The sequence below is a fragment of the Mirounga angustirostris genome, unplaced genomic scaffold (assembly GCF_029215605.1).
Source record: "Mirounga angustirostris isolate CCGP_5_RB_7025 unplaced genomic scaffold, mMirAng1.0.hap1 SCAF_3, whole genome shotgun sequence".
NCBI lineage: Eukaryota > Metazoa > Chordata > Mammalia > Carnivora > Phocidae > Mirounga > Mirounga angustirostris.
Window position 1 is genome coordinate 161,000,463 of NW_026991711.1, and position 26,058 is coordinate 161,026,520.

The 26,058-nt window shown below is 42.8% G+C and overlaps 1 protein-coding gene across 1 annotated transcript in view; it reads left to right on the top strand.

Annotated features, from left to right (window-relative positions):
• AOX1 (aldehyde oxidase 1) overlaps positions 1–26,058 on the top strand; it is an 80,220-nt gene that overhangs the window by 35,869 nt on the left and 18,293 nt on the right. The window contains exons 17-26 of the mRNA XM_045867476.2: positions 1,458–1,627; positions 2,279–2,405; positions 5,239–5,361; positions 8,923–9,019; positions 14,946–15,070; positions 16,739–16,872; positions 17,922–18,009; positions 22,191–22,277; positions 23,097–23,288; positions 25,010–25,237. Coding sequence (XP_045723432.1) covers positions 1,458–1,627; positions 2,279–2,405; positions 5,239–5,361; positions 8,923–9,019; positions 14,946–15,070; positions 16,739–16,872; positions 17,922–18,009; positions 22,191–22,277; positions 23,097–23,288; positions 25,010–25,237 — 1,371 coding nt within the window. The remainder of the gene's footprint in view (positions 1–1,457; positions 1,628–2,278; positions 2,406–5,238; positions 5,362–8,922; positions 9,020–14,945; positions 15,071–16,738; positions 16,873–17,921; positions 18,010–22,190; positions 22,278–23,096; positions 23,289–25,009; positions 25,238–26,058) is intronic.

Here is a 26,058-nt window from a genome sequence, read left to right on the forward strand (position 1 = left end):
TTTGCCTACATTCATGGCCTAATGTCTATTTAACCGTGCCTGGGTCAAGTCCTAAATTATTTTTCTTCATAATCTTCTGCTTTCTAGTTGTGCATTATGCTCTAGTAACTACAAAATGGAAGTTTACATTTAAATGAAACAAATATGGACACTAAAAAAATGCCTATGGGTAAGTGTATATCTTACTGTAAAACAGTAAATTTTGTGTGAGAAAGGAGTAAGTTCATAGCATCCACACATGTCTCATGTACCAAGTTAATTTTAGAAATCACTTTACTTTCTGCATATAGCTGTCAGTCAACATTTGGCTGATATTTTACTGTCATTTATATTACGAAGACAGTAGGTTTTTATTTTTTCCCAATAAGCAGTAAAAATGCTGAACATGTTTTCAAATTACACGTGCCACTCTCCTTCGCCCTCTTGATGCTCTAGGCCTGCCCCCTGCCTAGACAACCTCTGGTCTATCTCAAGCCAAAGATTTATTTTTTGAGTCCTTCAAGTAGGTTGGCAGTGAACCAGGACCACTCTTCTTGAGTCCCATGAGCAGCAGAGGGCATCGAAGAAGTATTTCAGTTATCTTTATCCTGGAATTTCCACCACCCACACTCTCATCACCAGCCCCCTTAGCAGCCATAGCCTTCATGCTGGGCTCTGAGCTTGGTCTCTGTCCTGTCCCTTAACCCCTCTTTCTTCATACATCCAGGTCTTCTCCCGATAACCAACCAACTAGGAAAGCTAACAACTCTCTCATATTTGAAATACTGGGGAAGACATCATGCTTCTTGATGTCCACTTTGGTTAATGAAACATATTTAAGGTATTTAGAGAACCAGTAGCAAGACATTTTATTCCATGGGTCTCTAAGAAAGAGTAACATTAGTAAATAATTCCCCAAAATACAGGTCCCTTTGTCTTCATTCTTTATCAGGATTGTCTAAGTTACGAGTTTTACCAATTATTTCTTAACTTCCTCACTTGGAACAGAGCATGACAGCATGCCCTCAATATTTTATAAAACAAAGTCATGATACCATCATGCTCTTCTGAAAAATGTTATATATGCCATTGCTTAGATACAACGGTAAAATAATTCTGATAATAAAATTGAAAGAAATATGGGAGCATTAACAAGAGGATATAATTTTACATTTTTAGGAAGAAATATTTATATTCATCTACTTACATAAATGGAATTTGCATTAGACATATTTCTGTTCTATATTTAGAAAAAGGAGGAAAAAAATAAGAACAATATCATGACTATACAGCCCAGTTTGCCTACTGTATTACTGAAATAGGCTTATTGTCCTGGTGTTATTGTTAACAGTGACTGTTTTCAGTTTCAGAAGTGTTCTGGTTTGGATGTAAATTGCATAGCTACCCTCTTATGGGAGATGTGCATAATATTATAAAAATGATTATAAAAACTGATTTGTTGGTTACTGATTAAACAGAGTGCAGACTCAAAGCAGCTTCCTGAAGACCCAGTTGGCCATCCTATCATGCATCTGTCTGGTATTAAACATGCCACAGGTGAAGCCATCTACTGCGATGACATGCCTACGGTGGACCGGGAACTTTTCTTGTCTTTTGTAACAAGTTCAAGAGCTCGTGCTAAGATTGTGTAAGTGATGAAGTTCCTAATTAGACGTTAATTATTGCCTTTTCGTCCAACTCACATAAGTGATAAGTAATGGTACAAAGAGGATAGGCTATTTGTTGGCAATATCCAATGCAGATTGGGAGGGAAATTAGATCAAAATGTAGGATTAACTACAATTTGTCCCTCCAGATACAGTTGGCCCTTGAACAACACGGGTTTAAACTGCACAGGTCCGCTTGTGTGTGGGTTTTTTTTAATGCTAGTACTGTGAAAACAGTTTCTTTTCTCCAGATTACTTTATTGTAAAAAAATACAGTATATAAGATATATAACATGTAAAATATGTGTTCATTCACTGTTGATGTTATTAATAAGGCTTCTGGTCAACAGTAGGCTATTAGTAGTTAAGTTTTGGAGGAATAAAGGTTATATGCAGATTTTCAACTGTGTAGGGGATCAGTATCCCTAACCCCTGCATTGCTCAAAGTCAGCTTCATTCAAGTTCAAGTAATAGCGTTATTGTTCCGGGAATTTGTTACCATGGTCTGGCAAGAACTATTAGAGCTGGGTGTATCTGACCACTTGAATATCTTATTCTCCAATTAAGCATGTTCTCCATGGTCTTCAGGCTGGGGGCTTCTCTGAGAACCTGCTCTGTGTGTTTTCATCTAGGTCTATTGATCTGTCAGAAGCTCTCAGCCTGCCTGGCGTGGTGGACATTGTGACTGAGGAACATCTTCGTGGCGTAAACTCCTTCTGCATTTTAACCAAACCGGAGGAACTTCTGAGGACAGAGGAGGTACGGCATTTTTGCTTTCTATTCCAAAAATAATTTCCTCAGTTAATGGCATTGCCTGTTTTCTTAAAGATGGCATCAAATTTGGCACATCATAAAGGATTCCAATAATTCTTTGAAACACCATATTCTAATGGTGAATGAACTCAAGTATATTCATTTTCCACATAAGAAAAGAAGTTGACTAGCTCTATAAAAGATGCTTGGTGTTTTCCTATTTTCTAGTAGTAATCTTACTACTGGAGAAGAAGGGGCAGAGGGAGAGAGAAAAGAGAGGAATCTTAAGCAGACTCCACACCCAGCATGGAGCTCATTATGGGGCTCAATCTCATGACCCTGAGATCAGGACCTAAGCCGAAACCAAGAGTTGGAAGCTTAACCGACTGAGCCACCCAGGCGCCCCTTTTCTTATCCTTTAACATGAGAATTCCGTCTCCCTCTCTGAACTCGGTCTGACTCATTCATGTATACTGCCATGTATTCAAGAGGCGTTTTTAAGTGAGCATCTAATGTGGCTGGCCACCATAGCTGAATAAGACCCAGGTGGTCCTTACCCTCACAGAGCTTAAAGTCCAGAGAAGGTGAAGTGGACCTTTAATGCACTTCTACTTTGTATTAAGCTTACTTATTTATTCCTTTGTCTTATGTATCTCCCCTACCTAGTAAAAGTCCTTGAGTGAGACCCTATGTCTGATTCATTTGCATAGTCCTCACACTGCTTCTCATGTAGCAGGGTAGAGGAACAATGATAGCACTGTGGCCATTTAAAAGTTTCAGATGATTCAAAATGATCTGGCTATTGTGATTTAAGTTTTCAGAAAATGCAACAAGGGCAGTGTTCAGCAGGTTTTCTGCCTAAATCAGGCTTCTCAGTTCAGTGTTGACCCCAAAGAGCTTCCTCCTGTAACAGAGTCCATACTTCTGGCTCTTGCTGGCTGATTTAGTTGATAAAAATGAAAGCTTGATGACTGAGTGTAAATTGGAGGTTGAAACTCTCCCAAGGCAGGGCTTTGTGGGGCTTGCGGAAGACAGAATTATGGCCTTTGCCAAATGTTAATTAAACAAGCAAAACCTTTCTGAGCTGCACGATAGTACTTCCGCTGGGAGGTGTGCAGATGTTGATGATGAACATCTCAGGGGCACATCTGTGTGCCAGGTCACGGGGGCAAACCCAGGCATCTGTGCAGAGTGGAGCGTGGAACCATCGTGAATGCCTTTGTTAGTTTAATTCCTTTTTAAAGTTAGGCCTTTAAAAAATCTTTTCACTGTAGGGTGGCTCAGTCATTAAGCATCTGCCTTCGGCTCTGGTCATGATCCCAGGGTCCTGGGATCGAGCCCCGCATCGAGCTCCCTGCTCAGCGGGAAGCCTGCTTCTCCCTCTCCCACTCCCCCTGCTTGTGTTCCCTCTCTCGCTGTCTCTCTCTGTCAAATAAATAAATAAAGTCTTTTAAAAAAAATCTTTTCACTGTAGAACTTTTAAACATATATAAAAATAGAGAATAGTACAATGAATCTCCATAGACCCATCAGCCAGCTTCAACAATTGTCAACATTTCACCTTTCCTCTTCACTTATCTCCCCACTGTCCCCACCCATCCACACCCAGCAAACATACTTTTGTGTGTGGATGTGGGTGTGCGTGCACGCACGTATGCTAGATTTAACTTTTTTACTACCACACTTTTTTCTCATGACAAAACTACTATGTGCTCGTCGTAGAAAAGATTTAATAGTTTAAAGTCAGTTTTAAAATGAGTGATTAAATTTGAATTGTGATCATGGTATAAGGTGAGAGAGAACGGAGCAGTCATGGTGAATTCTTCTAGTCCTGTTTTCCCGTTCTGGAGCCTTATTTTTTTGTTCCCATCAGTTTTCTGCCTGTGTGAACTCCTTAGGCCCCTGCGCCCCCTGCAGGTGAAATGATGAAGCGGATGCTCTCTGCTTGCTTATGTCTTGGCTAGTTACAGGCTCTGTGTCTTCCTGACGAGCCTGGGCGCCACCAAGGTTTGGGACAGAGATTTGCTCATAGCAGTGTTGTGTTTTCCTTTTCTCCCTCCGTCGTCTCTGATGAGATGGGCTATGACCTTCGGGTCCTCCCTTTCCAGAAGCTTCCTCCCAGGATGGCCCTGATCCTGGTGGCAGCCACAGGTCAAGCCAAGTGACTGGCTCTCTTCGGCCCCCGCCCCAGCCCCAGTGTGCTGGCCTGGAGCTGAGTCTGCTGTGTGACGGTCACCCCTGCCCCTCGTCAGCCACTCTGCCAGGGATGGCAGCACAAAGACCTGAGCTCCCCTGGAGCCTGGGTGTTGGTGCCCACCCACACGGCAAAAAGAAACCGCTCGAAGAGGCGGACCCCTCCAGATTGGTAGGGAGTGGTTTGGACAAGAAAGGGGACTTCTGAGGCTTATCTTGGGCAGCCACAAGACTAGTAGATCTCTGCACCATCTGCCAGTTTGTCTGTGTGGGGGCCCTAACTGGGCCATCCAGATGGTCTGTACCACACCTTCCTCTCTCAAGGCTCCATCCTTGAAACAGTTCCTAGTGTGGAAACCGTACATTCTAAGGACAGGGAAGGGGTGAGGAGCCTCCATGAGCCTGGGTCAAGCTCAAGGGTCAGCCAGGGAGCACGTCTTGTCAGTGGCCTCCTCCAGCCCCGGGGCCAGCAGGCCAGCTCTGACAAACGTGCCTTCTCACCAGGGCCCTTGTAACAGCCGCACTGCGCATGTGAAGCGGTTCTCTACTGTGTGTCCGGCGCTGTGCCAGCGGGAGGAGGAAGAGGGGCGAAGGGCGGGGCCTGGCGCCTGCGCTCCCTGACGGCAGACGCCTGTCTGTGTTGCAGGTGTCCTGTGTGGGCCAGCTCGTCTGCGCCGTGATTGCGGAGTCCGAGCTCCAGGCAAAGCGAGCGGCGCAGCGAGTGAAGGTTGTCTACCAAGATTTGCAGCCGCTGATCCTGACAATCGAGGTAATGAGTTCAAGGGCGGGGTCAGAAGAGCGCATTTCCCCGGTGGAGCCGTCAAAATGCTCTTTGCCTACAGTGACGGGACAGAAAGTCTGACTCCAAGTGATGTGCAATGCGTAGGGGCTTGGTTGGCCCCGGACTCTATCAGTGTTGGCCCAGAACCTGGTTTTGTGCCTCTCCTCTCTGCTGCCCACAGTCCATGCCTTAGCCCCTGCAGTCACAAGATGGCAGCCAGGAGCTTCTCGTCCATGACCGGGGAGGAGAGAGCAGCGCTGTCCCAGCATCCCAAGCTCCAGTCCTGAGATCCAGCCTTATCAGGCCCCTGAGGTCACACACCCGTCTCTGATTGGATGATTAGCCAGAGGAACGGCGGACCTGTTGGTTACTGCTGGGGGTCAGATTTCTTTGAAGTATGGGCCACAGTGGGGTGGGAGGGGATGGAGACGTAAAAAGAAATCTGATCCCTGAAGGGGACTGGTGGGAGGAGTGCTGCATGGGCAGGCATTGGTGTCCGGGACCCTGAGTTCACCGGCACCTGGACTTTCTTGGGGGTGTGCAGGAACCAGCAAGATGCTCTGTGCAGCAAATCCTGGAGACCCTCTTTAGATTCTTCAGTGCATATCTTAAATGAGTATGAGGAATAGAATCCTGTGATGCCTGTAGGTATTTTGGCCACTTACACCAATTGGAGAATTGCATTTTCTATCCTGTTTTTTAGAAAGAAGTTAGAGATTTACAGAGATTATAAGACTCATCTCCATGAAATGATAGGGTGTGCTTCTGCATCCATTTCATTGGCTCTTATAATTTACTAAATAATGAAAACATGCACGTTGGGAAAGCAGCATGAATAGATTCGATTCAGCCCAGACAGACTCCATGTACTCTGGGAATACATTACCTTCACAACGAAATGAATCGGCTGTTCTCTAGGTGACTAGCGTGCCCTCCGGCAGAGAATGAGAAACTGACTTGGCTCAGACTAGTGTCTCCAGAAGAACTTGGCTTTGGTGTGTTTCCTATCATGCTGCTTTATTCCTAGAAACATAGCATTTGTGTCTGGACAGTGTCCTCCGGGTTTTATTTATTTATTTATTTATTTTTAAGATTTTATTTATTTATTTGACAGAGACAGAGATAGCGAGAGCAGGAACACAAGCCCCGGGAGTGGGAGAGGGAGAGCAGGCTTCCCGCCGAGGAGGGAACCCGATGTGGGACTCGATCCCAGGACCCTGGGATCATGACCTGAGCCAAAGGCAGACGCTTAACGACTGAGCCACCCAGGCGCCCCTCAGTGTTTTAAAATTAAAATAAAATCATGTCAAGAAGACAAACATACAGAAGTTAAGCTGGAGTCAAGGAGTGACAAAGCTTCCCCAATTTTCCTGGCCGGTTCCAGATTCCAGCGTTCTCTTCCCTTCTTAGTCAGATGTTGCCTGATGCATTTGCCTGCTTTATACACTCAGTCCCCAGCATTTTGTTTTAGAGGTACTCCTAACTAAGAAATTATTCCTTAATTACTTCTTCATAAGAAAGTATTTACGTGATACTTCATCAAAATTTTGTTTACAGTCCTTTCCCCAGTACTGGTGGCTAAATGTCTTCCCTTCCCTGCCCCCACCTGCCAGCCAGATGAATTTCCAAACAAGTAAACAGCTGCCACCCTTCTCCTCGCCTGCCCTCACTCCACCTGGCAGATCCTCAGTTGTTTGCCAGAGAATACCAGCATCAAACACCAAACTTTGACACGTGGAGGAGAGCTGCCTCACATTTTTATCAGAATTCAAGCTCTCCAAGGTCAGTCAACTGGATCAGGGTGGATTTAATCAAAATCTTTAGCAGGGAAATATGCCCAGCTCTGTACACATTACAGTTTTTTTAATCACTTTTTTGACCAAGAAATATTCCGGAAATTGTCTCAAAGTCACTCAAAAAGCAAGCAGCAAGTGAAGTGGAAAACGATTAAACTTTAAAAAATAGGATTTATAAATCCTAACTACTGTTTTCAACCTGGAATATCTGAATCTTAGATTAATAAGAAAGGCATATAAGTTCGTTCTAGAAGGAACTGTGTTATCCATCTAAATAGGATAAAAATAAATATATCTCTGTCACCAGCACTGAGGTTTAACCAAGCTAATGCTTTCTAGAATGTTGAACAGTTTGAGTGGGGAAACTCTATCAAAACTCTTGGCTCAAGGGATCAGGCTGATGACCATGGTGAGGAAAATATGCTCCTGACCAGAATCCCCCATCAGTCATCATGATCAACAGCATGACCATAGCTAACACACAGAGTTCACTACAGGTCAAAGCAGGTTTTAGACATTAACTCACTAAACGCTCAAAACAGTCCTGTGAGGAAAAACTCTTACTGTCTTTATTATGATGAGGAAAGAAGAACATAGGTCACGCAGTCACACAGCTAGTCAGAAATAGAAGCAAACAACAAACCCTTCATCAAGGAACCTGAGTCCGCTGGTGGTAAAAACAAATGAACCCACTCTTTGAGTGGGGGAAATGGCAGGATCACAATACATCAGTCCTGTAAGGTATGCTGGTAGGTCTGAACATCTGCTCATGGCCAGAGGGAACCAGAGTTAGGATAATTCCTAACTGCCAACAGGCTGGACTTTCATGGATGGCCAATAATCCACGGTAGGTAATGGTGGCAGGAGCTGGGATGGCACATTTGCCAGGGGACGCAGGGATTACAGCAAGATAAATTCCTTGAATAGCTAAGGAAACCAGCCTACATGATTGTAGCTACATCCCTGAAGATGTGTACCCAGCAGTCTCCCTTCACTAGGCACCCAGAGGAAGCCAATAGGACCCAGTGTGTAAGTGGATTTGACATACCCAGACTGGGCGTGTAATGGAATCTCACCTCCGGGGCTGGAGTCCCAGCTGCCCTACTGCCCTGCATAAATGCTGTGCTTGTCCTCCCAAATGAGGGGCGTGGGGTTGGGGGGCAGGTCCACCATGATCCTTACCACCAGAATGTCTTCGGCTAGCACTTACTGAGCATTTATTACATGCCATGTAAGCCTTTTACATGTCTCGTTTCATTTTATCCACACCACAATGCTCTTGGAGCTGTGTGCACAGCTCTGTCTCCGTTTACAGATGAGGCTCGGCAGAAGAAATACTAGGCCCCCAGTCAAACAGGTAGTAAATGGAGAGAAGGAACATAATGCTGACTGGGTCCAGAGTCCAAGCTCTAAACCCATGTGCTGTGTGGCCTTGGCTTCATACAGTGGGTTGTAGAATGAACAGTACAGTCTTGCTGGAAAATATTAGTTCCATTCCAGGACCACCTTACATGCTGGGGTTTTTCCTGGGCGTACTCTCTTTTGACTCAAGGGCACATTTGTATTGGCTCTGTGAGGAGTCTCTCTGAAGGCTGGTTCTTAGCTCTTCCCTGGGATTGTGCTGAATGGAAGAGCATGGGATTCCAGAGCAGGAGCAATGTTGGCCCGACGCAGATGATTCCCCACTGAGGGTGGCTACGGCCAGAGGGCTGCATCTCTGGCCCACACAGCCTCACTTTTCTGTTCTGTCCAGGAAGCCATACAGCACAGTTCCTTCTTCGAACCAGAGAGGAAACTGGAATATGGAAATGTGGATGAAGCATTTAAAGTGGTTGATCAAATTCTAGAAGGTAAAGCTTTCTGGAAAAACGGGAGGAGGGGGAAGCAGCCCAGAAGGCTTCTGAGCTTGTCTAGTTTAATGCTACCTTTGCCCTTCAGAAATCACCTAGAAATCGGCCGAGAACAGGCACTTCATTCACACATGCATTTCCCTCTGTGGGGTATGTGTGTGCGTGTGCATGTGCGTGTGTGTGTGCGTGTGTGTGTGTGTGTGTAGAGCACAGCAGGGAGGTGAAGTGGGAGGCCCAGCCCCCTATACTGTGCACTGACCCCCTGCCCCATCATGGCCCCAGTTTTTATATGATGTTATCTCTTTTCCTGCTCATAACCACCCTGCAGATCGGGAAACAGGATCAGAGTGCTTGCAGAGCTTAAACAGTCATACAACAGCTACCAAGTGATAAAGCTGGTCATCAAATTGATAGCTTTTCTTAGCATTTCCAAAGCCCATGTTTCTTTCTCTTCCATCCTTTCTCTGACTTCTCCCTCCCTTCCTTCTAGACTTCCTTCCATCATGTATATGTGTAATTAAAATGAAATTTCTCTCTTAGAAAATAGTTGATTTGAATTTTCCAATAAAATTTTTGTAACTTTTTATTTTGAAATCATTTTAAATTTACAGAAAAGTTGCAGAAACATTAAAGAAACTCCAAGTTACTCTTAATTCAGATTCCCCTATTATTAACACTTTACTACACTTGCTTAATCATTCTCTCTTTCTGTACACACACACACACACACACACACATTTTTTCTGAGCCATTGGAGAGTAAGTTACATGTTGGTTCACCCCTAAATACTGTGTGTATTTCCTTAGAGCAAGAACATTATCTTACTTAAAGAGTTATCAAAATCAGAACATTCACACTGACATAATATAATTACTTAATCAACAGACCTTATTCAGGTTTTGCCACTTGTCTCAGTCATGTCCTTTATAGCAGAAAAAAAAAAATGTACCATGGGTCTTAAATAACACACACTTTCCCCGCTCTGCTCTGCTCTCATCCATGCTAGAGAGCCATCCTTAACGCTCGCCATGCAAGGTCTACTTCACCCAGATGTGTTGCTGGGTGGGCATGGGCTTTCTGTCCCACAGCTCAGGGCAGAGACTATCTCATCTGGCATTGTCTGTCTTTAGGTGAATTTCCAGGTGTTGGTGTCTAGTGCATGTTTGAAGCTACCGTCACCCTAATTTTTCTCTCCAACCCTGATCCCAAGCGCAGAAGAGTCCTAAGGCATACCATCCCCGAGCGTACAGCCAGAGGTCTATCAGGTACAACAGCCCAGCCACTTTAGTTCAAAGCCCATCATGTTCCTTAACTCCACAGCTGTGTTAAACCAGAACATGGTCACGGGCTGCCTGGATGACGTCACCTGGAAGCTGTAGAAAAGACACCTTGCGCCATCGCCCTTCCAGTATTCCCTTGGCACGCCGTCTTATCAGTGTGTGACTTGGCAGGGCCCATCTCCCTGCTTTAAAATTATTATAAATAAAATAATCGTTGTGAAGATTCTAAGAGATAACATAAGTGTGCTTGGCATAGAGCTTGGCCCATAGGAGGGAGACCCATAACTGTGAGCAGTAATTTCTCCTAGGCTGAGATGTTTCTGTTGTTCTCTAGGCAGGATTTCACAGTCTACTACTGAGCTAACACCCTGGCAGGTGCTCATTTAGCACACCCGGTGTTTCCCAGCACCTCCCAATGGGAGCCATTTATGAGACCTGCCGGGGGATTCCTGGAGCTGCCTGCTTTCTGGAATTCTGGAATTGGGGGACCCAGGGTAGCACAGGAATGTGCTTTTGACGAGTTTTCACAGAGCTCCAGGTGATTCTTAGGACTAGTGAGATGGGGCAAACCCTCGAAGGATGGGGCTGTTTTCTGGGAGACAAGGAGGGAGCATTTTTAGCATAAGAGATGAGGTGTGAGCATCTTGGAAATAACCATTTTTAAAGGGGTTCCTCCACTTGGACCATAGTATGTTCTTGCCTCTGTTCTTGCCATGTGTGTTTTTGTGTGAGTTCAGTTGTTTTTCTTTCCCTTGACATCTTCTTTAATCATTTAATTCAGTTAAGGAATTTATTCAGTCTCTCTCTTACTTGAATTTTAATTTGTATCCTGCCCCTTACCCTACTGATAAATATGAAAGTGATACAGGATGCTTTAAAAGGGACATTTATACCACTTTTAAGTTTTCATCTTCTTGACTCACTAGTGTGAGGTATTTTTTTTTTCTTACAATGCAGTTGTCATTTGAGTTAAGAATTTTTGGCCACTTATTTCAGCGAGAGGTAACTGGAGATGATAGTTAAAACAGCACTTTGCCCCCAGGAATATAGCTGCTCAAAACAGCACTTTGCCCCTCAGGAATATAGCTGCTCTAAGAAAAACAAATATTTAAAAGATAAACTATGTGGAGCACTAACATCAAGTCTTAGACTGTGTTCTTGAAGGGAGTGAGATTATTGTTTGTTTTTATTCTGTGTGAAAATATATTTGGCCCCTTCCTAGCCCTGATGTCATAGCACTGGGAGGGCATTAAAAGCCCCCATTCGTAAATAAGCCAGCCGAGGCTGGGAGGCGTGTGATTGAGCAGGAATCAAACTGATCTAATTTCCCAACCCTGAGGCGAACGTCTCTCTCTACGTGATGCCACTTCTCATTTCTCTCTTTTAAAATTCCGTTAGCCAGAACGGGCTTTACACTGGAGAGCACAGAAGGCAATCTGTGCAGCAGGATTTGCAAGAGATCTAGGAGCCCTGAAACCAAGATTATCTTCCCCACATCCTGTCCTACTGGGCATAATACAGATAGACTCCTGTATATCTTAATGGTTTTTCAGTCTTTAAGGGCTTCTTATTAAAATGGAAATGTGCCCAGAGGAATCACTCCTAAACCCATAGTGGAATAACATTTTATCTCGGGGATTAGCTGATCAAATTAGTTGATCAAATTAGTTGAGAGCAATACCCTGAGAGGAAGAGAGGGAGGGCCCTGTGGGGGGAGGGCTGCAGGATGGACCGTGCAATGTAACAAGGTTCTAAAACTTGGCCTGCTTTCCAGGTGTGAGCAGAAAGAGCTCTAATAGTTTGTAGCTTTTCATGTTTTAAGTGAAGTAGGTATTTAACAAAATAAATTCTGAGTGGATAGGTGGGAACACTGATATGGTAAACCATGAATTTGAGCCCACTGACAAGTGGATTTTTCAATGTGCGGTCTTTGATAAAACTTTACATTAAAATTGAGATTTGAGGGGCACTGGGGTGGCTCAGTTAAGCATCTGCCTTCAGCTCAGGTCATGATCCCAGAGTCCCGGGATTGAGCCCCACATCAGGCTCCCTGCTCTGCAGGGAGTCTGCTCTCTCTCTCTCTCTCTGCCCCTTACCCTGCTCGTGCTCTCTCTCTCTCTCACTCTCTCAAATAAATAAAATCTTTAAAAAAATAAAATTGAGATTTGAGTTTTGACATTTTAATTTTTATATTTTATAAATGAAACATCTCATTTTTCTATATTTTTTCTTTATTCAGATTTTGGATAAGATAGGAAATCCAGACTCCAATACAAAAGATTTCTTTGGGAATCTCCCTTAAACCATCTGAAAATCACCGTTATTGGATACATTCTTAATTTTTTAAAGTTCTGCCTTTCACCTAACTAACATAATGGCTGGTCATAATTGTATTCTGGTTTTTTTTGTCTGTTTAATTTTTTTCCCCCTATCTTCCAATGGCTTAGTTGAACATTTTTCAGCACTCCATTTTTATCTATCTGTAGTATTTTTGAGTCTATCTCTTTGTCTAGTTTTTCTGCTGGTAGTTCTAGGTGTATTTTACATATATATAATATATAATATATAAATTACAATATATCTGGTAGCAACATTTTATCAGTTTGTGCATAGAAATTTGCCTTTCTTCACATCCTTTTACTCTCTCATTTGTAATAGTCTTTAAAAATTCCCTCTTTATAGTCTGAGTACTATATGAAACAATGTTAAAATTTTGCTTTCAATGCAATTTGTAAAATTCAAGAGGAGGAGGAAAGTCTGTTGTGTTTACCTGTATTTGTAGTCTTTCCATTGTTCTCTCTCCTTCCTGAGGTTCCAAGATTCCTCTAAAAAAAATCATTTCTTGTCTGTTTCAAAAACTGTCTTTAGCCATTATTTTAGGATAGGTCTGTTTAAGACAAATTCTTAGTTTCCTTCATCTAAGAATGTCTTGATTTCTTTTTCATTCTTGAAGAATATTTTTGCTGGATATAGATTTCTGAGTTTATAGGTCATTTAGCAGTTGAAGAAAGATGTTGTACCTTTCCTCTAGTCTCCATGGTTTCTGATGAGAACTCTGCCTTGTGAAGAATCTTCCCCCCTGTAGGCGAGGTAGTGTTTTCCTCTGTCTGCTTCCAAGATATTTTCTTATTTTTACTTTTCAGAAGTTTGACTCTGATGGGTCTTGGCATGGATTTCTATGGATTTATCATATTTTCAAGTATTCACGCAGCTTCTCGAATCTGTAGGTTTGTGTCTTTTGCCAAGTTTAAGAAATTTTCAGGCATTATTCCTTCAAGTATTTGATGTCAGTGACCCAAATGTGCAGTCTTTTTATAGTCACACAGGGTCCTAAAGCTCTGCTCATTGTCTTTTCAGTCTCTTTTTTTCTGATGTTCAGGTTAGGCAATTTCTGTTGTTCTATATTCTTGAATACTGATTATTTCCTCTGTTGTCTCTATTCTGTTGTTGAGCTTTTTCCATTGAGCCTCTTAAATTTTGGTTGTTGTATTTCTTAGTTCTAAAATTTCCATTTGGCTCTTTTTGTATCTTCTGTTTCTTTGCTGAAATTTTCCATTCTTCCATTTGTTTTAAGTGTTTATGTAAATGCTCACTGAAGTATTTTTATGATGGCTGCTTTAAAATCCTTGCTAGATAATTCCAGCATCTGTGTCATCTTGGTGTTGACATCTGTTGATTGTCTTTCTCATTCAAGTTGAGTTCTTGGTATAATGAGTGATTTTCAATTGTATCCTGGTCATTTGACTATTCTGTTTTAAGACTCTGGATCTTATTTAAATCTTCTATTTTACCAGAACTCATCTGACCCCATGTTGGTGGGAAAAAGGGGTTTCTGCCTTGTTATTGCTAGGTGAAGGGTGGAAGTCCAGGTTCCTCGTGTGGTTTCCAGTGATACCACCACAATGCAAGGTTTAGGGCATCTCATTATAGCCTGACAAGTGTGGAAGTCTAGATTTTTCCATCCAACTTTTGCAGATAGGGATGGGGCCGCAGTTTTTTCACTGGGTAGTGTGATTATTTTATAAAAATTTTCTTGCTAGGCTTCCCATCTCTTGGTCTTTCGCTGGAGAAAGTAGGCTTTTCTTGGGGCCTTTCTTTCTGTCTTTTCCTATTGATATTTTGGGATTGCTGGCTTCTCTGGTACCAAGTCTGGGATATATGAAGCAAACGGCAACAACAAAGAACATAACTCACTAAACTCACCATGTGTCTTTCCTTGGATTCCCAAACTTCCTAGCTGGTCTGCCTTCTCTCTACCTTTCAGAGACTTATATTTCTTTTGCATATAAATAAATAAAGTTGTGTGCTGTACTTAGTAGAAGGAAACAAGAGAAGTGCATTACTCCATCTCATCTTGGACCAGAAATCTCCTTTCCATAGTGTTTTGACTGACTCTAGAATGTCGCACACCTTTTCCTAGAACTCTGTGACCTACCATATTGGGAGACCTGACAGATACCCATACAGAACTCTGCTTCAAATCTGCAGATATAATGGAAGCCAAGTGTTCGTGGCCCTTAACTGTGTAGCTTGCTGTCCTAGCAATAGCACTGTTGGTGGAATTTCTCAGTAATGGGATAACAGCTGGGGAATTCTAACTGTTCTATCTGAAAGCCTCCTTGACTCTGTGTACCTTCCTATAACAGGTGAAATACATATGGGAGGTCAAGAACATTTTTATATGGAAACCCAAAGCATGCTTGTTGTTCCCAAAGGAGAGGATCAAGAAATCGATGTTTATGTTTCTACACAATTTCCCAAATACATACAGGTAACAAGGGGCCATTGCAGAGGAGAGGTGGCTAAATGGTTTCTGCTGGCAAAATATACCAAGAGCAATTAGAGACAAAAATGTCACTGCAGGAACTGAAGGAATTTGGAGTACTAACAGCCCTATCCATTTGGGTATTAATAGCTGTACAATTTCAAAGCTTTTAAGAAAATGTTATGAAAGTAGGCACCTTTTGTTTGTGGATTTATAACTTCAGAACCAGTTATGGAGTCAGCAGATCTCTTTTGCTGTACTCTTGGCATTGTTAAGAATACGAAAGGAAAAAGAGGAAAGCCTGCCCTCCAAAGATTATAAGTACCTAACTCTCATGAAGCAGTTAGGAAATGGTACTGGACAGAATGGAACTTAATACTTAATCAGCTAAGTCAGAATTTATTCAGACAGAAGAATTAAGAGAAAGGAGGGTTTGCTGAGGGCTAGAATCATCCAGGAAGTCCATGAAGATGAAGTCTTCAGTTTGGATTTGTAATGAGAATGAGGTTTATCTAGATGGTGAGAAGAGAGGCCATTTCTAGGCAATTCCACACCAAGATCAAACGCCACTCCTTTATCATTCATTCATTCATTCACTCATTCTTTCTGTAAACACATATGGCCTCTGTCCTGTATACCAGGCAGCATGCATGTAAGAAAGGAGGACTGGCACAAAGACTGCCCAAGCTGGCATCAGGGATGCATTCAGGAGTGGCTAGTTGAAACATCAGGGTGAAAGCAAGGGGAACAAAGCAAAGGGGTTGATTCAGTAGGTCATACAAGCCGATGTTATTACCAGAGCAGGTAGAAATGTGGGAATGTGCGGACTGAGGCCTTTTAGAAGGTGGGACATTAAAAAGGGTCAGGTGAGTCCCATTCCAGTCCTGTCTGCTACTCACTCCCTATGTGATTTGGGGCCCATTGCTTCATCCCCCTGGGGCTCCACATCCAGAAACATGAGTTGTTAAGATTAAATGACCTCCCAACATTAGGATGGCAAGGAAGAGCAAAACCTGCATCCAGGGAGGACCCACAGGCCAACTCAGCAATAATCCAGATGGGAGGTGAGAAATTTCTCCAGTGGAGGCAGCAGAATGTGGGAAAAAGATCCAGTCTGAGAGACGTGTGCAAGGCCTCAAAATCTCGCTGCTTCAGGAAACGTATCCCAAGGGATTAGTATGTAAAGGATACTTTGGTTATGGTTCATAGGGGAATTTCTCAAAAATTTATTAGCACAGGGGTGCCTGGATGGGTCAGTCGGTTATGCATCCAACTCTTGATTTCGGGTCAGGTCATGATCTCAGGGTTGTGGGATTGAGTCTTGCATTGGGTTCCATGCTGGTTGTGGAGCCTGCTTAAGATCCTCTCTCTCCCTCTGCTCCTCCCACCCCCACACTCCCCTCATGCTATCTCTCAAAAAAAATTATTAGCACAAAAATATCCCATTGATACTGAAAGGACCACTTAATGATAGTTCTTGCAGTGTCATAATAGCTAAATGCCACTGAGATCAGTTGTGGATGTATGCTTAGGTTATTGGCAACTGTCCTGTTATTTAGTATAACTACACAGTTTCTGTATTGTGTACAACATTTTGAAATCAAAACGTGTAAAGGCTGCCCCCCTCCCTTGCTGCAGATGGATCAGATTAATGGGAACTATTATCATTCACAGGACATTGTTGCTTCGACCCTGAAGCTCCCAGCTAACAAGGTCATGTGTCATGTAAAGCGAGTTGGTGGGGCTTTCGGGGGGAAGGCTTTCAAAACCGGCGTCCTGGCAGCCATCACTGCGTTTGCCGCCAACAAGTAAGTGGAGAAAATCTGCTAAGTAGACTAAAAATAAAATGAAGTCATGCTGTGCATTCTCAATATTGGGGTTCAGGAGAAAGAATTTGGGTTAAGATTATTTAAAATCACATATGGTATACAAATACACAAAGCTGCCATTTTATTACAACTTTTTAATCTTATATTGTCATAACAGATACTAAGAACCAAAGTGAGACTCAATTACTGAAAAGAATGAAAGCCACAGTAAAAATACCTGAAGAGTAGACAGAAACAAGTCCCAAATGGATGGTGGTTACTTGTCCTTAGCACCTGTATGTGTATATAGGTCAGTTCAATGGTTTGAAAAAAGTTCAATCTTTTATTAAATATATATAACACAATATATAAAATCCTTTATGTGTATTTATATATAACAATTGCTATATTATATCTGCTATATAATATAGATATTAAATAAATAAATAAATGTGTTCATACATACATTTTCTTGATTTAAATGGAGATTTTTGCTTTTGTGATGCTTACCTTTATTTACATTGCCGTTTCCCTTTAAGGATCTCAAAACATTACCATAGGAAATTGTCTTTGGAGCAGGCACATGTAGAAGGCTTTGATTTCTTTGCTGAATAATATAAGTCAGTTCCTGTATCCCATGAAGCAAAATGACCTTCATTCCAGATCTGTCCTTTCAGGGAGCACTTGGTAATCAGAAACTACCTGAGTTCCTCCATTTGTAACCAATCTATAATGTGGTCTTGGGACCATTTCCCTATAGCAGAGGTTGTTATCACAATGGGAAATATTCCCAAAGCAATACCCTAGAGCCCCTGACACCCAAGACCCTCCCTTGCATAAGTAGCGAATGCCAGGCATTGTACCCTGACCCAAAGGGAGGGGAGGCCACTGTGCATGCCTGAGATCAGGACAGCCCCAGGGCAGTAGTTCTGTTGAACTGTAATGTATATGGATTGGCATCCACTCCAGCTCTCACTGAGAGTTATATAATCCCCAGATAGTAGCTCTTTGGTATACAGTTTACCACTCTTTCTTTTTTTCTGCTTTAGACACGGTCGTGCAGTCCGCTGTGTTCTGGAGCGAGGAGAAGACATGTTAATCACTGGAGGCCGCCACCCTTACCTTGGAAAGTACAAAGTGAGTAGAAGAAGAGTGGGGATGGAAAGGATTTATGTTATCAAGGTAACATTGCATGGTTGCAGAGGGCAGCGTTGGGCTGCTCTCTCCTGGGGACTAACAATGAGCAAATCAACAAACCCTGCTTCTGTTTAACTTTCTATTCCTTGTGCTCACTGATTATCGGCTGGTTCACATCTGCTTTACTCAGGGAGCACTTGGTAATCAGAAACCACCTGAGCTCCTCCATTTGTAACCAGTCTATAATGTGGTCTTGGGACCATTTCCCTATAGCATTTGTAACCAATCTATAATGTGGTCTTGGGACCATTTCCCTATAGTGAAAAAGTACTAACTGGATTTGGCTGATACAGAGTGAATGACTGGAAAACATGTGAGTATATATACATCTATGAAAGTAGATCTGATAACCGGACTACTTCCACATTTTCTTAAAAATTGAATAATTCCTAATAGTGTTCTGTGAAATTGCAATTATTTGCCAACAGTTTCCTCATTTTTCAATATATAAAGGTTATTTCTATAAAACTCTGTCCCAGAAATTCCTAGGAAAATTTCCATAGCAGAAAATAATTATTCTTTTGCTTTATAAGAAATAAATTAACTTGTCAGAATGGATTAACTGCCATAATAAATAACTAAAAACTCTCAGGGGCTTAAACCTGTATTGTGTTATTTCTTGCTCAAGTGACAGCTCAGTATAATCAGCAGGAGTTGTGGAGAAGGGGCGAGGAGAGGACTCTGCTCCGAAAAATTATTCAGAGACTTAAACTTTTTCCATCCAGTAGAGCCACCATCATCCCCTCAGACTGCATCATGTGGTATGGAAGTCACAAGGCTCGTATGGCTATTCACGTGTAAATTTAAATTAACTAAATTAAATAAAACAGAAAATTCAGTTCCACAGTTGCATTAGCTGTATTTCAAGTGCTCAGTAACTACATGTGGCCAGTGGCTGCCATATTGGACATGTAGATATAGAACATTGCCATCATCTCGGAAAGTTCTATTATAGAGCACACCTTAGGGACTCTGAGTCCTTCACTGAGTCTTCTGCAGAGGACAGAACACAAGGGAAGAGGGAGAACATGGAGTGTTGTGTGGGGGGTGTTTTAGGCACCAGGTGTGTTAAATGTGGGCCTTGCTTCTGTTCACGTGTGTTGAGCCAGGACTTTGTCACCTAACTACGAGGGTGGCTGGGCAACGTAGTCTTCCATGTGCCCAGGATGAAAGATAACAACATCTGTTGAACACAGCATCATCTCCCCCACAACTGGTGTACCTGCATACATATTTTTAGGAGATAATGGATGTATTGATTTCAACTCACGTTCACTCTGAGCTATGTTTTGAATTTGGTTTGGTTTAACAAAGATTTATCAGAGTGAACTTTGTTCTGACAGAGATTACATTTTAGGGAATGAGGGGAAATAAAACTTACACGTATGAAGTCATCATGAAAACATAATGTCAGGTTAAAAGATGAGATGCACGTGGTAAACCTATGAGGAGAGAGGAATATGAGTTGCAGTATGTTCATGAGACATCTTAGAGAAGGTGAAACATAAAGGGCCTTCAAGAATAGATGGGCAGAAAGAAGACATATGGGTGGTGGGAATAGTAAGAGCAAAAACACAGAGGAGGGATCAACATGGCATGTTTGATGGGGGTGGCGGTAAGGAGAGAGGGCGAATTAGAATACACAGTAATTACTGAGGGGTGGTGGAAAATAAGGTTGGTTAGGTTAAGTGATGCCAGACTGAGAGAGGCCTAGAGTTTCAAGATGGGGGTTGAAATTTGATCTTGTAAGAAAGAGTAGGACTGTGTAGATCCTTGATCAGTCAAGTGTCATAACCAAACACAGGTGCATTGGGGAAGGTAATATGATGGCATTGGGCAGGATGGCCCAGGGAGGAGAGAGGGCGGAGGCAGGCGAACCATCAGGAAGCAGCTGAAGCATTCAGACATGAAGTATTTTGGGTCTGAGCTGTGATAGTAAGATGTAGAAGAAATGAGTCCAAGAGCCATGGTAGTATAAAATAAAATAGGAGTTGGTGGCAAACTTGGCAAAGAACAAGGGAGAATAAAACCAGAAACATGACTTGGAGGTTTCTAGGAGAAAGCACCAAGTTGGAAGGAGGAACCAATCTGGAAGAACAATGATGGATCTTGTTCCTTCACCAATATGGTTCCTTGTACTTCACCAATATGGAACCTTATTAAAAGGACTTGTTACAGCTACAGAAGCCTTAAGCATAGTGGTGATTATAATTATGAGAAAATGATGCTTTCTGATGTAAAGACAGGAGAGGATATTAATAACATTTATAATAGTAATATTAATAATTTATATTTAGAACACTTGCTGTGTTTCAGTCACTCACCTGTAATTTCTGTGCATTATTTTCTTTATTGCCATTTCGCAGATAGGTTATACAGCTTGCCTAAGATCACAGAACTAGTTAAGTGGCAGAGCCAGAACTCAAACTTCTGGAATTCATAGGCCATGCCCTTGACTATGACTTTGGTTTGAATTTGGTTCCATTCAACAAAAATCACAAAGTGAACTCTAATAAGTTCAGAGATACTGAAGCAGAGTGCAGATGGAAAGCATGGATATTGGATACATATGAATCACAGAGAAGATATTTATGTAAAAGACCTCGAGTAGCACCAAATGCTGCTGAGAGTTTTCATCAAATTGGGCCCTCTGAGAAAAATGTGCTGAGTCCATTCGGAGCAGGCCACCAGATTCGGAGATTATAAGATGAGGTGGCCTCGGGGGAGAAAGTTCAGGTAGAAACGTGGAGCCAGAATTCAAGGACTTGTGGCAAGAAAGGGAGGTTACGAACTATGCGGTTGATTTGCTTTCGGAGGAAAGAAAAGGGTTGGTAAGAACAATAGTGATGAATTTTCCAGGAGGGGTTTTCGTTTGTTTTGCTTTTATTCTTTCTCTACACTTACTTTCTCCTTTTTTAAATTATTTTCAGTTGTGGCAGAATACACACAACATAACATTTACTGTCTTACCCGCGTTTAAGTGTAGTTTGGTGGCATTAAGCATGTTCACATTGTTGCGCAACCATCATCACCATCCATCTCTGGGATTCTTCTCGTCTTGTAAAACTGAAACTTGGCACCCACTAAGCAATATGTCCCCGTTTCTTCCACCCCAGCAGCCCCTCAGGAGCCACCATTCTACTTGCTAGGAATTGGACTACACTAGGTGCCTGATATAAATGGAATCGAACAGTATTTATCCTTTTGTGACTGGCTTATTCCACTTAACAGAAGGTCCTCAGAGTTCATCCATGTTATAGCAGGTGTCAGAATTTCCTTCTTTTTTAAGGCTGAATACTATTCCATTGTATGTACCACATTTTTTCGATCCATTCATCCATTGATGGACATATGGGTTGCTTCTACCCCTTGGCTATTGGGAATAATGCTGCTGGGAACATAGCTGTACCAATAGCTCTTTGGGACCCTGCTTTTAGTGCTTTCAGATAAATACTCAAAAGTGGGATTGCTGAATTATATTGCTATTTTTAATTTTTTGAGGAACAGCCATACTGTTTTGCACAGCAGCTCCACCGTTTCACATTTCCACCAACAGTGCACAGGCGGTCCAATTTCTCCACATGCTCACCTACACTGACTATTTTCAGTTACTGGCTGGTTGCTTGGTTGTGTTTTTATAGTAGCCAGAATTCTAATGGATGTGAGGTGGTATCTTGTGATTTTGATTGGCATTTCCCTAATGACTAGTGATGTTGAGCATCTTTTCATGTGCTGATTGGGCATTTGAATACTGTCTTTGGAGAAATGTCTATTCAGTCAGGTTGGGTTTTTTGTTGTTGTTGTAGGAGTTCATATACATACTGGAAATTAACCCCTTATTAGATACGTGATTTGAAAAATTTTCTCCCGTTCTCTGGTTTGCCTTTTCACTCTGTTGATTGTGTTCTTTGATATATGGAAGTTTTAGATTTTGCTGTAGTCCAATTTATCTATTTTTGTTGTTGTTGTTGCCTGTGTTTTTGTCATATCTAAGAAATCATCACCAAATCCAATTTCATGAAGCTTTTTATCCATGTGAGGAGGACTTCCAAGTGACAAAGTAAAATGTAGAGAGAGATGGTCCCCAGCACCAGCATTAAAGATCAGTTCTCTTTTCCTAGGCTGGGTTCATGAACGATGGCAGAATCTTGGCCCTGGATATGGAGCATTATAGCAATGGAGGCGCCTCCCTGGATGAGTCATTACTTGTAAGTGCTTTAAGAAGCAAGTTCACATTCTGGAAAGTATTACATAAAATGATACAATTTAGAAGCTGTTCAATAGTTAAATAATATTTTAATAAATAAATAAAGACCCACATTGTGCAGGGATAGCCATGTGTTACTTACTGGTGCCCCCAGAGTGAGCCCAGAGATACTGGCTAAGTCTGTGTCTGTATATTATTGCCATGTTTCCCGTACTTAGAGTTCTTTTCCCAAATGCAAGCATTAGACCTCACCCACAGCTCTATTGACGTTCTGGCCTGGATCATTCTTTGCTGTGGGGCTGTCCTGTGCATGGTAGGATGTCGGGCAGCACCTCTATGACTAGATGTCAGTGACACAGTACCTTCTAGTCTCAACAACCAAAAGTGTCTCCGGACATTACCAGGGAAGAGAGAGGACAAAATCACCCCTGGTTGAGAACCAGTGCATTAGACCAAATACCAAAACGTTTTTTTTCATGCTCTGTAGGATATTTTATTCATTACATTCTGTAGACCCAGTGTTTAGAGCCTATGAATGCCTCAAAGTCTTTGGCAAATGTCTGAAACCTGGGGAAAAAATGCATTAGCCCTAAAATATGAAAATAAAAAATGATGATTTCAAAAGAAAAATTATTCAAATCCTTAAAAATTATTTCATAACAAAAATTCTTTTAATTTAGGACATGGATCTATTCTAGCATGTTTGACGTGATGTAGAGAGGGTTGGTCATTTCCTGCCTGGTTTTGGTCTTAGGTCTCAGGAGGGCAAAATAGGTATGGAAGGATGAGAATCTGATCACACCAACTCTGGATTTCCCAGGTGATGGAAATGGGACTTCTGAAAATGGAAAATGCTTACAAGTTTCCCAACCTGCGCTGCCGGGCGTGGGTGTGCAGAACAAACCTTCCATCCAACACAGCTTTGCGTGGCTTTGGCCTTCCTCAGGCGGGGCTCATCACTGAGTCCTGTATCACCGAAGTGGCAGCCCGGTGTGGTTTGGCCCCTGAGAAGGTACGGCTAAACTAGTCTCTCACACATAAGACATCAGGCTCCAGAGCAGGGAGGACCATCGGGGGTCATTCAGGTTGAGGAGTTTGGATCCAGAGGGGCTAAATGATGTGCCCGAGGTAACCCAGCTAACTAGTTAAGACAGAGCCTGGACTCCAAAGTTCAGTGATCCTACTCAGGCTCTTTCCCAAAAATCCTGGAGACAGAGTATATTGAAGAGGGAGCTTTGGATTCCAGCTCATTCATTGAGAAGTCTCCATCGGCCAGGGATATAACTGCTGCCAACGAGTTCTGTCAAGCCCTTCTTTTTTCTGCTTCCTGAACGTCTCAGGCAGCTGTCAGAAAGTTTCAGTCATTTCAGTTACTAAAATAGTTTCCTTTCTGTTCCTGAAGTCTCGGTCCCAGTTTCATTCATTAGCAAGCTCTGTTCCCCCCCACCCCCCCCACCCCCATGCCTCTTGCACTCAGAATCCTGGAGCCAGGTTAGGGTGGGGAGACACGGCGTGCTTCCCCCGCCTGCCCCCGGCTCTGTGCCTTCTGCTGTGCTGTTGGGGCAGAGAGGGAGAGGAGGACCAGAGGGAACAGCCTCTGCCCAGCGAGCTCTCGGCCCTTCCTTGCTGAGATGCGGCCACTTTTCAAGTATGTTTCTGTGGGCTCCGTTTCTGCTAGCTCTCTCACAATTGGACAGCCTCTGTGAGGGTGGGTTACATTTCCAGCCACCCTCAGCTGGCACCTCCGGCAGGTTTCCTCATGCCTCTTTGCCCCATGCTGCAGCAAACCTTGGAAAGCCCCAGTCCCCACTTCATCTGCCTTCTTTCTTTCCATTCAATATTAGAATCGGTGGCCCTAGGCAGGAGCCATTTTCTTTATGTCTCTTGAACTCCTGGGGGTCCCTGCTCCTCCCTTCTGGTCGTCTCAGCACAGCCTCCTTCCCAGATGTGCTGGCGCCTTTGATAGCATAGGGAGAATTAGATAATGACCTCCCTCCACCCCTGGGGAAGTCAGAGCAGAAAACAGCCACCCTTAAAAAAATACCGCCTTCCCTGGGGCACCTGATGGCTCAGTTGGTTAAGCATCCGACTCTTGGTGTCAGCTCAGGTCATGATCTCAGGGTCAAGCGATCGAGCCCCAAGTCAGGCTTCGTACTCAGCATGGAGTCTGCTTGAGATTTTCTCTCTCCCTCCCTCTGCCCATCCTGCTCGTGCTCGCTTGCTCGCTTGCTCGCTTGCTCTCTCTCTCATAAATAAATAAATAAATCTTAAAAAAAGAATCTTAATTTGTTCTTCATCCTAGTTATCTGTTTAAACATAACCAATAACTAGGATGAGCAGTCTTATCTTGCTACAGCATCTGAACAATCCAAATTGTGTAGATCATGTAGCCTGGAAGTTAAATTCAGGATTACCTTTCAACAGATGTTCACAAATGCAACTCGAATTAGAGGAATCTACAGTGTACCAGGACTATACTGAGTTATATATGAAATATAATGAAAGGATGCCTCCCTTTGAACTTATACCAGAGCAGCATAGAAAGCATGTTAAGTGCTAACATATTAGATAAAGGCTTCAGGTAGAGAAGGCTTCAGGAAGGGCTTCAACAAGGAGTAAGTGGAACTCAGTTTGGGCCTGATGCGATGAGCAGAACTTGACTAGGAGGACAGTGGATGGAAGAGACTACATCTGTTGCCTCTCCTCCCGTTTTGATCTCCTTTTCTTTTATAGGTCCGAATGATAAACATGTACAAGGAAATTGATCAGACACCCTACAAACAAGAGATTAATGCCAAGAACCTGATTCAGTGTTGGAAAGAATGTATGGCCATGTCTTCCTACTCCCTAAGGAAAGCGGTCGTGGAAAAATTCAACTCAGAGAATTATTGGAAGAAGAAAGGGTTGGCCATGGTACCCCTGAAGTTTCCTGTTGGCCTTGGCTCAGTTGCTCTTGGTCAGGTCAGTTCTCCAAACAGACCAATCAGAAGGTGTTGGGGAGACTTTCTGTGAAGGTGGATTAGCCATAGGGTTGCAATGCCGGTTTGTAAACCTTCCCCAAAGCTGTCCTCCATCAAGCTAGTTTTTCTCCAGAGGAGATAAGAGCTCCTTTGCAGGAATCCCCAGGATTAGTGACAAGCATTCTTGCTGGGAAATCGGGAGAGCTGGTATCTGCTTTTGGTCCTGGCATTAAGCAACTGAGTCAACTTGCTCTGGGCCCAGATCACTCAAGTATGAAGTAAGATGGTGGGATGGATGACTGCCAGCACTCCTCTTCCAGCCCCTCTGTGCTGCAGTGTCACTGGACCATGAAATAGAAATGGGAAGCTGCACAGCATTTGGTTTTTGGAGGGTGGGATAAACTAAACCCAGAAGAGTAACTCATTTAAATAATTTTTTTAAAAACAGAATTTTAGAAATTTGCTCCCTTCTTAGCTGTTAAATATGTGAAGAAATTGGTTCTTGTAGTTTCTTCAATTGATTAAATAAATTCCCTGCTTGTTTTTGTTTGCTAAATCCCACTTGATGCATGCATCTGCCCCCTCATTCTTGAATGAAACGTACCCAAACAGCTGGTGGTCTGCGCTATTCTAGCTCACTCTACAGCAGGGATGTGGGACCCTTGTTATCTACGTTCTTACACATACGTTTGCGTATGCATACATATATGTAGAGAAGATGGCAGAGCCCTCAAAACTGTGGTCACTCCCCTTTGCAGAATTCACACCTTCCCCTGAGCTATGAAGAAGGAATGGCAGGTGCTTTGAGTAATGACAGATTAG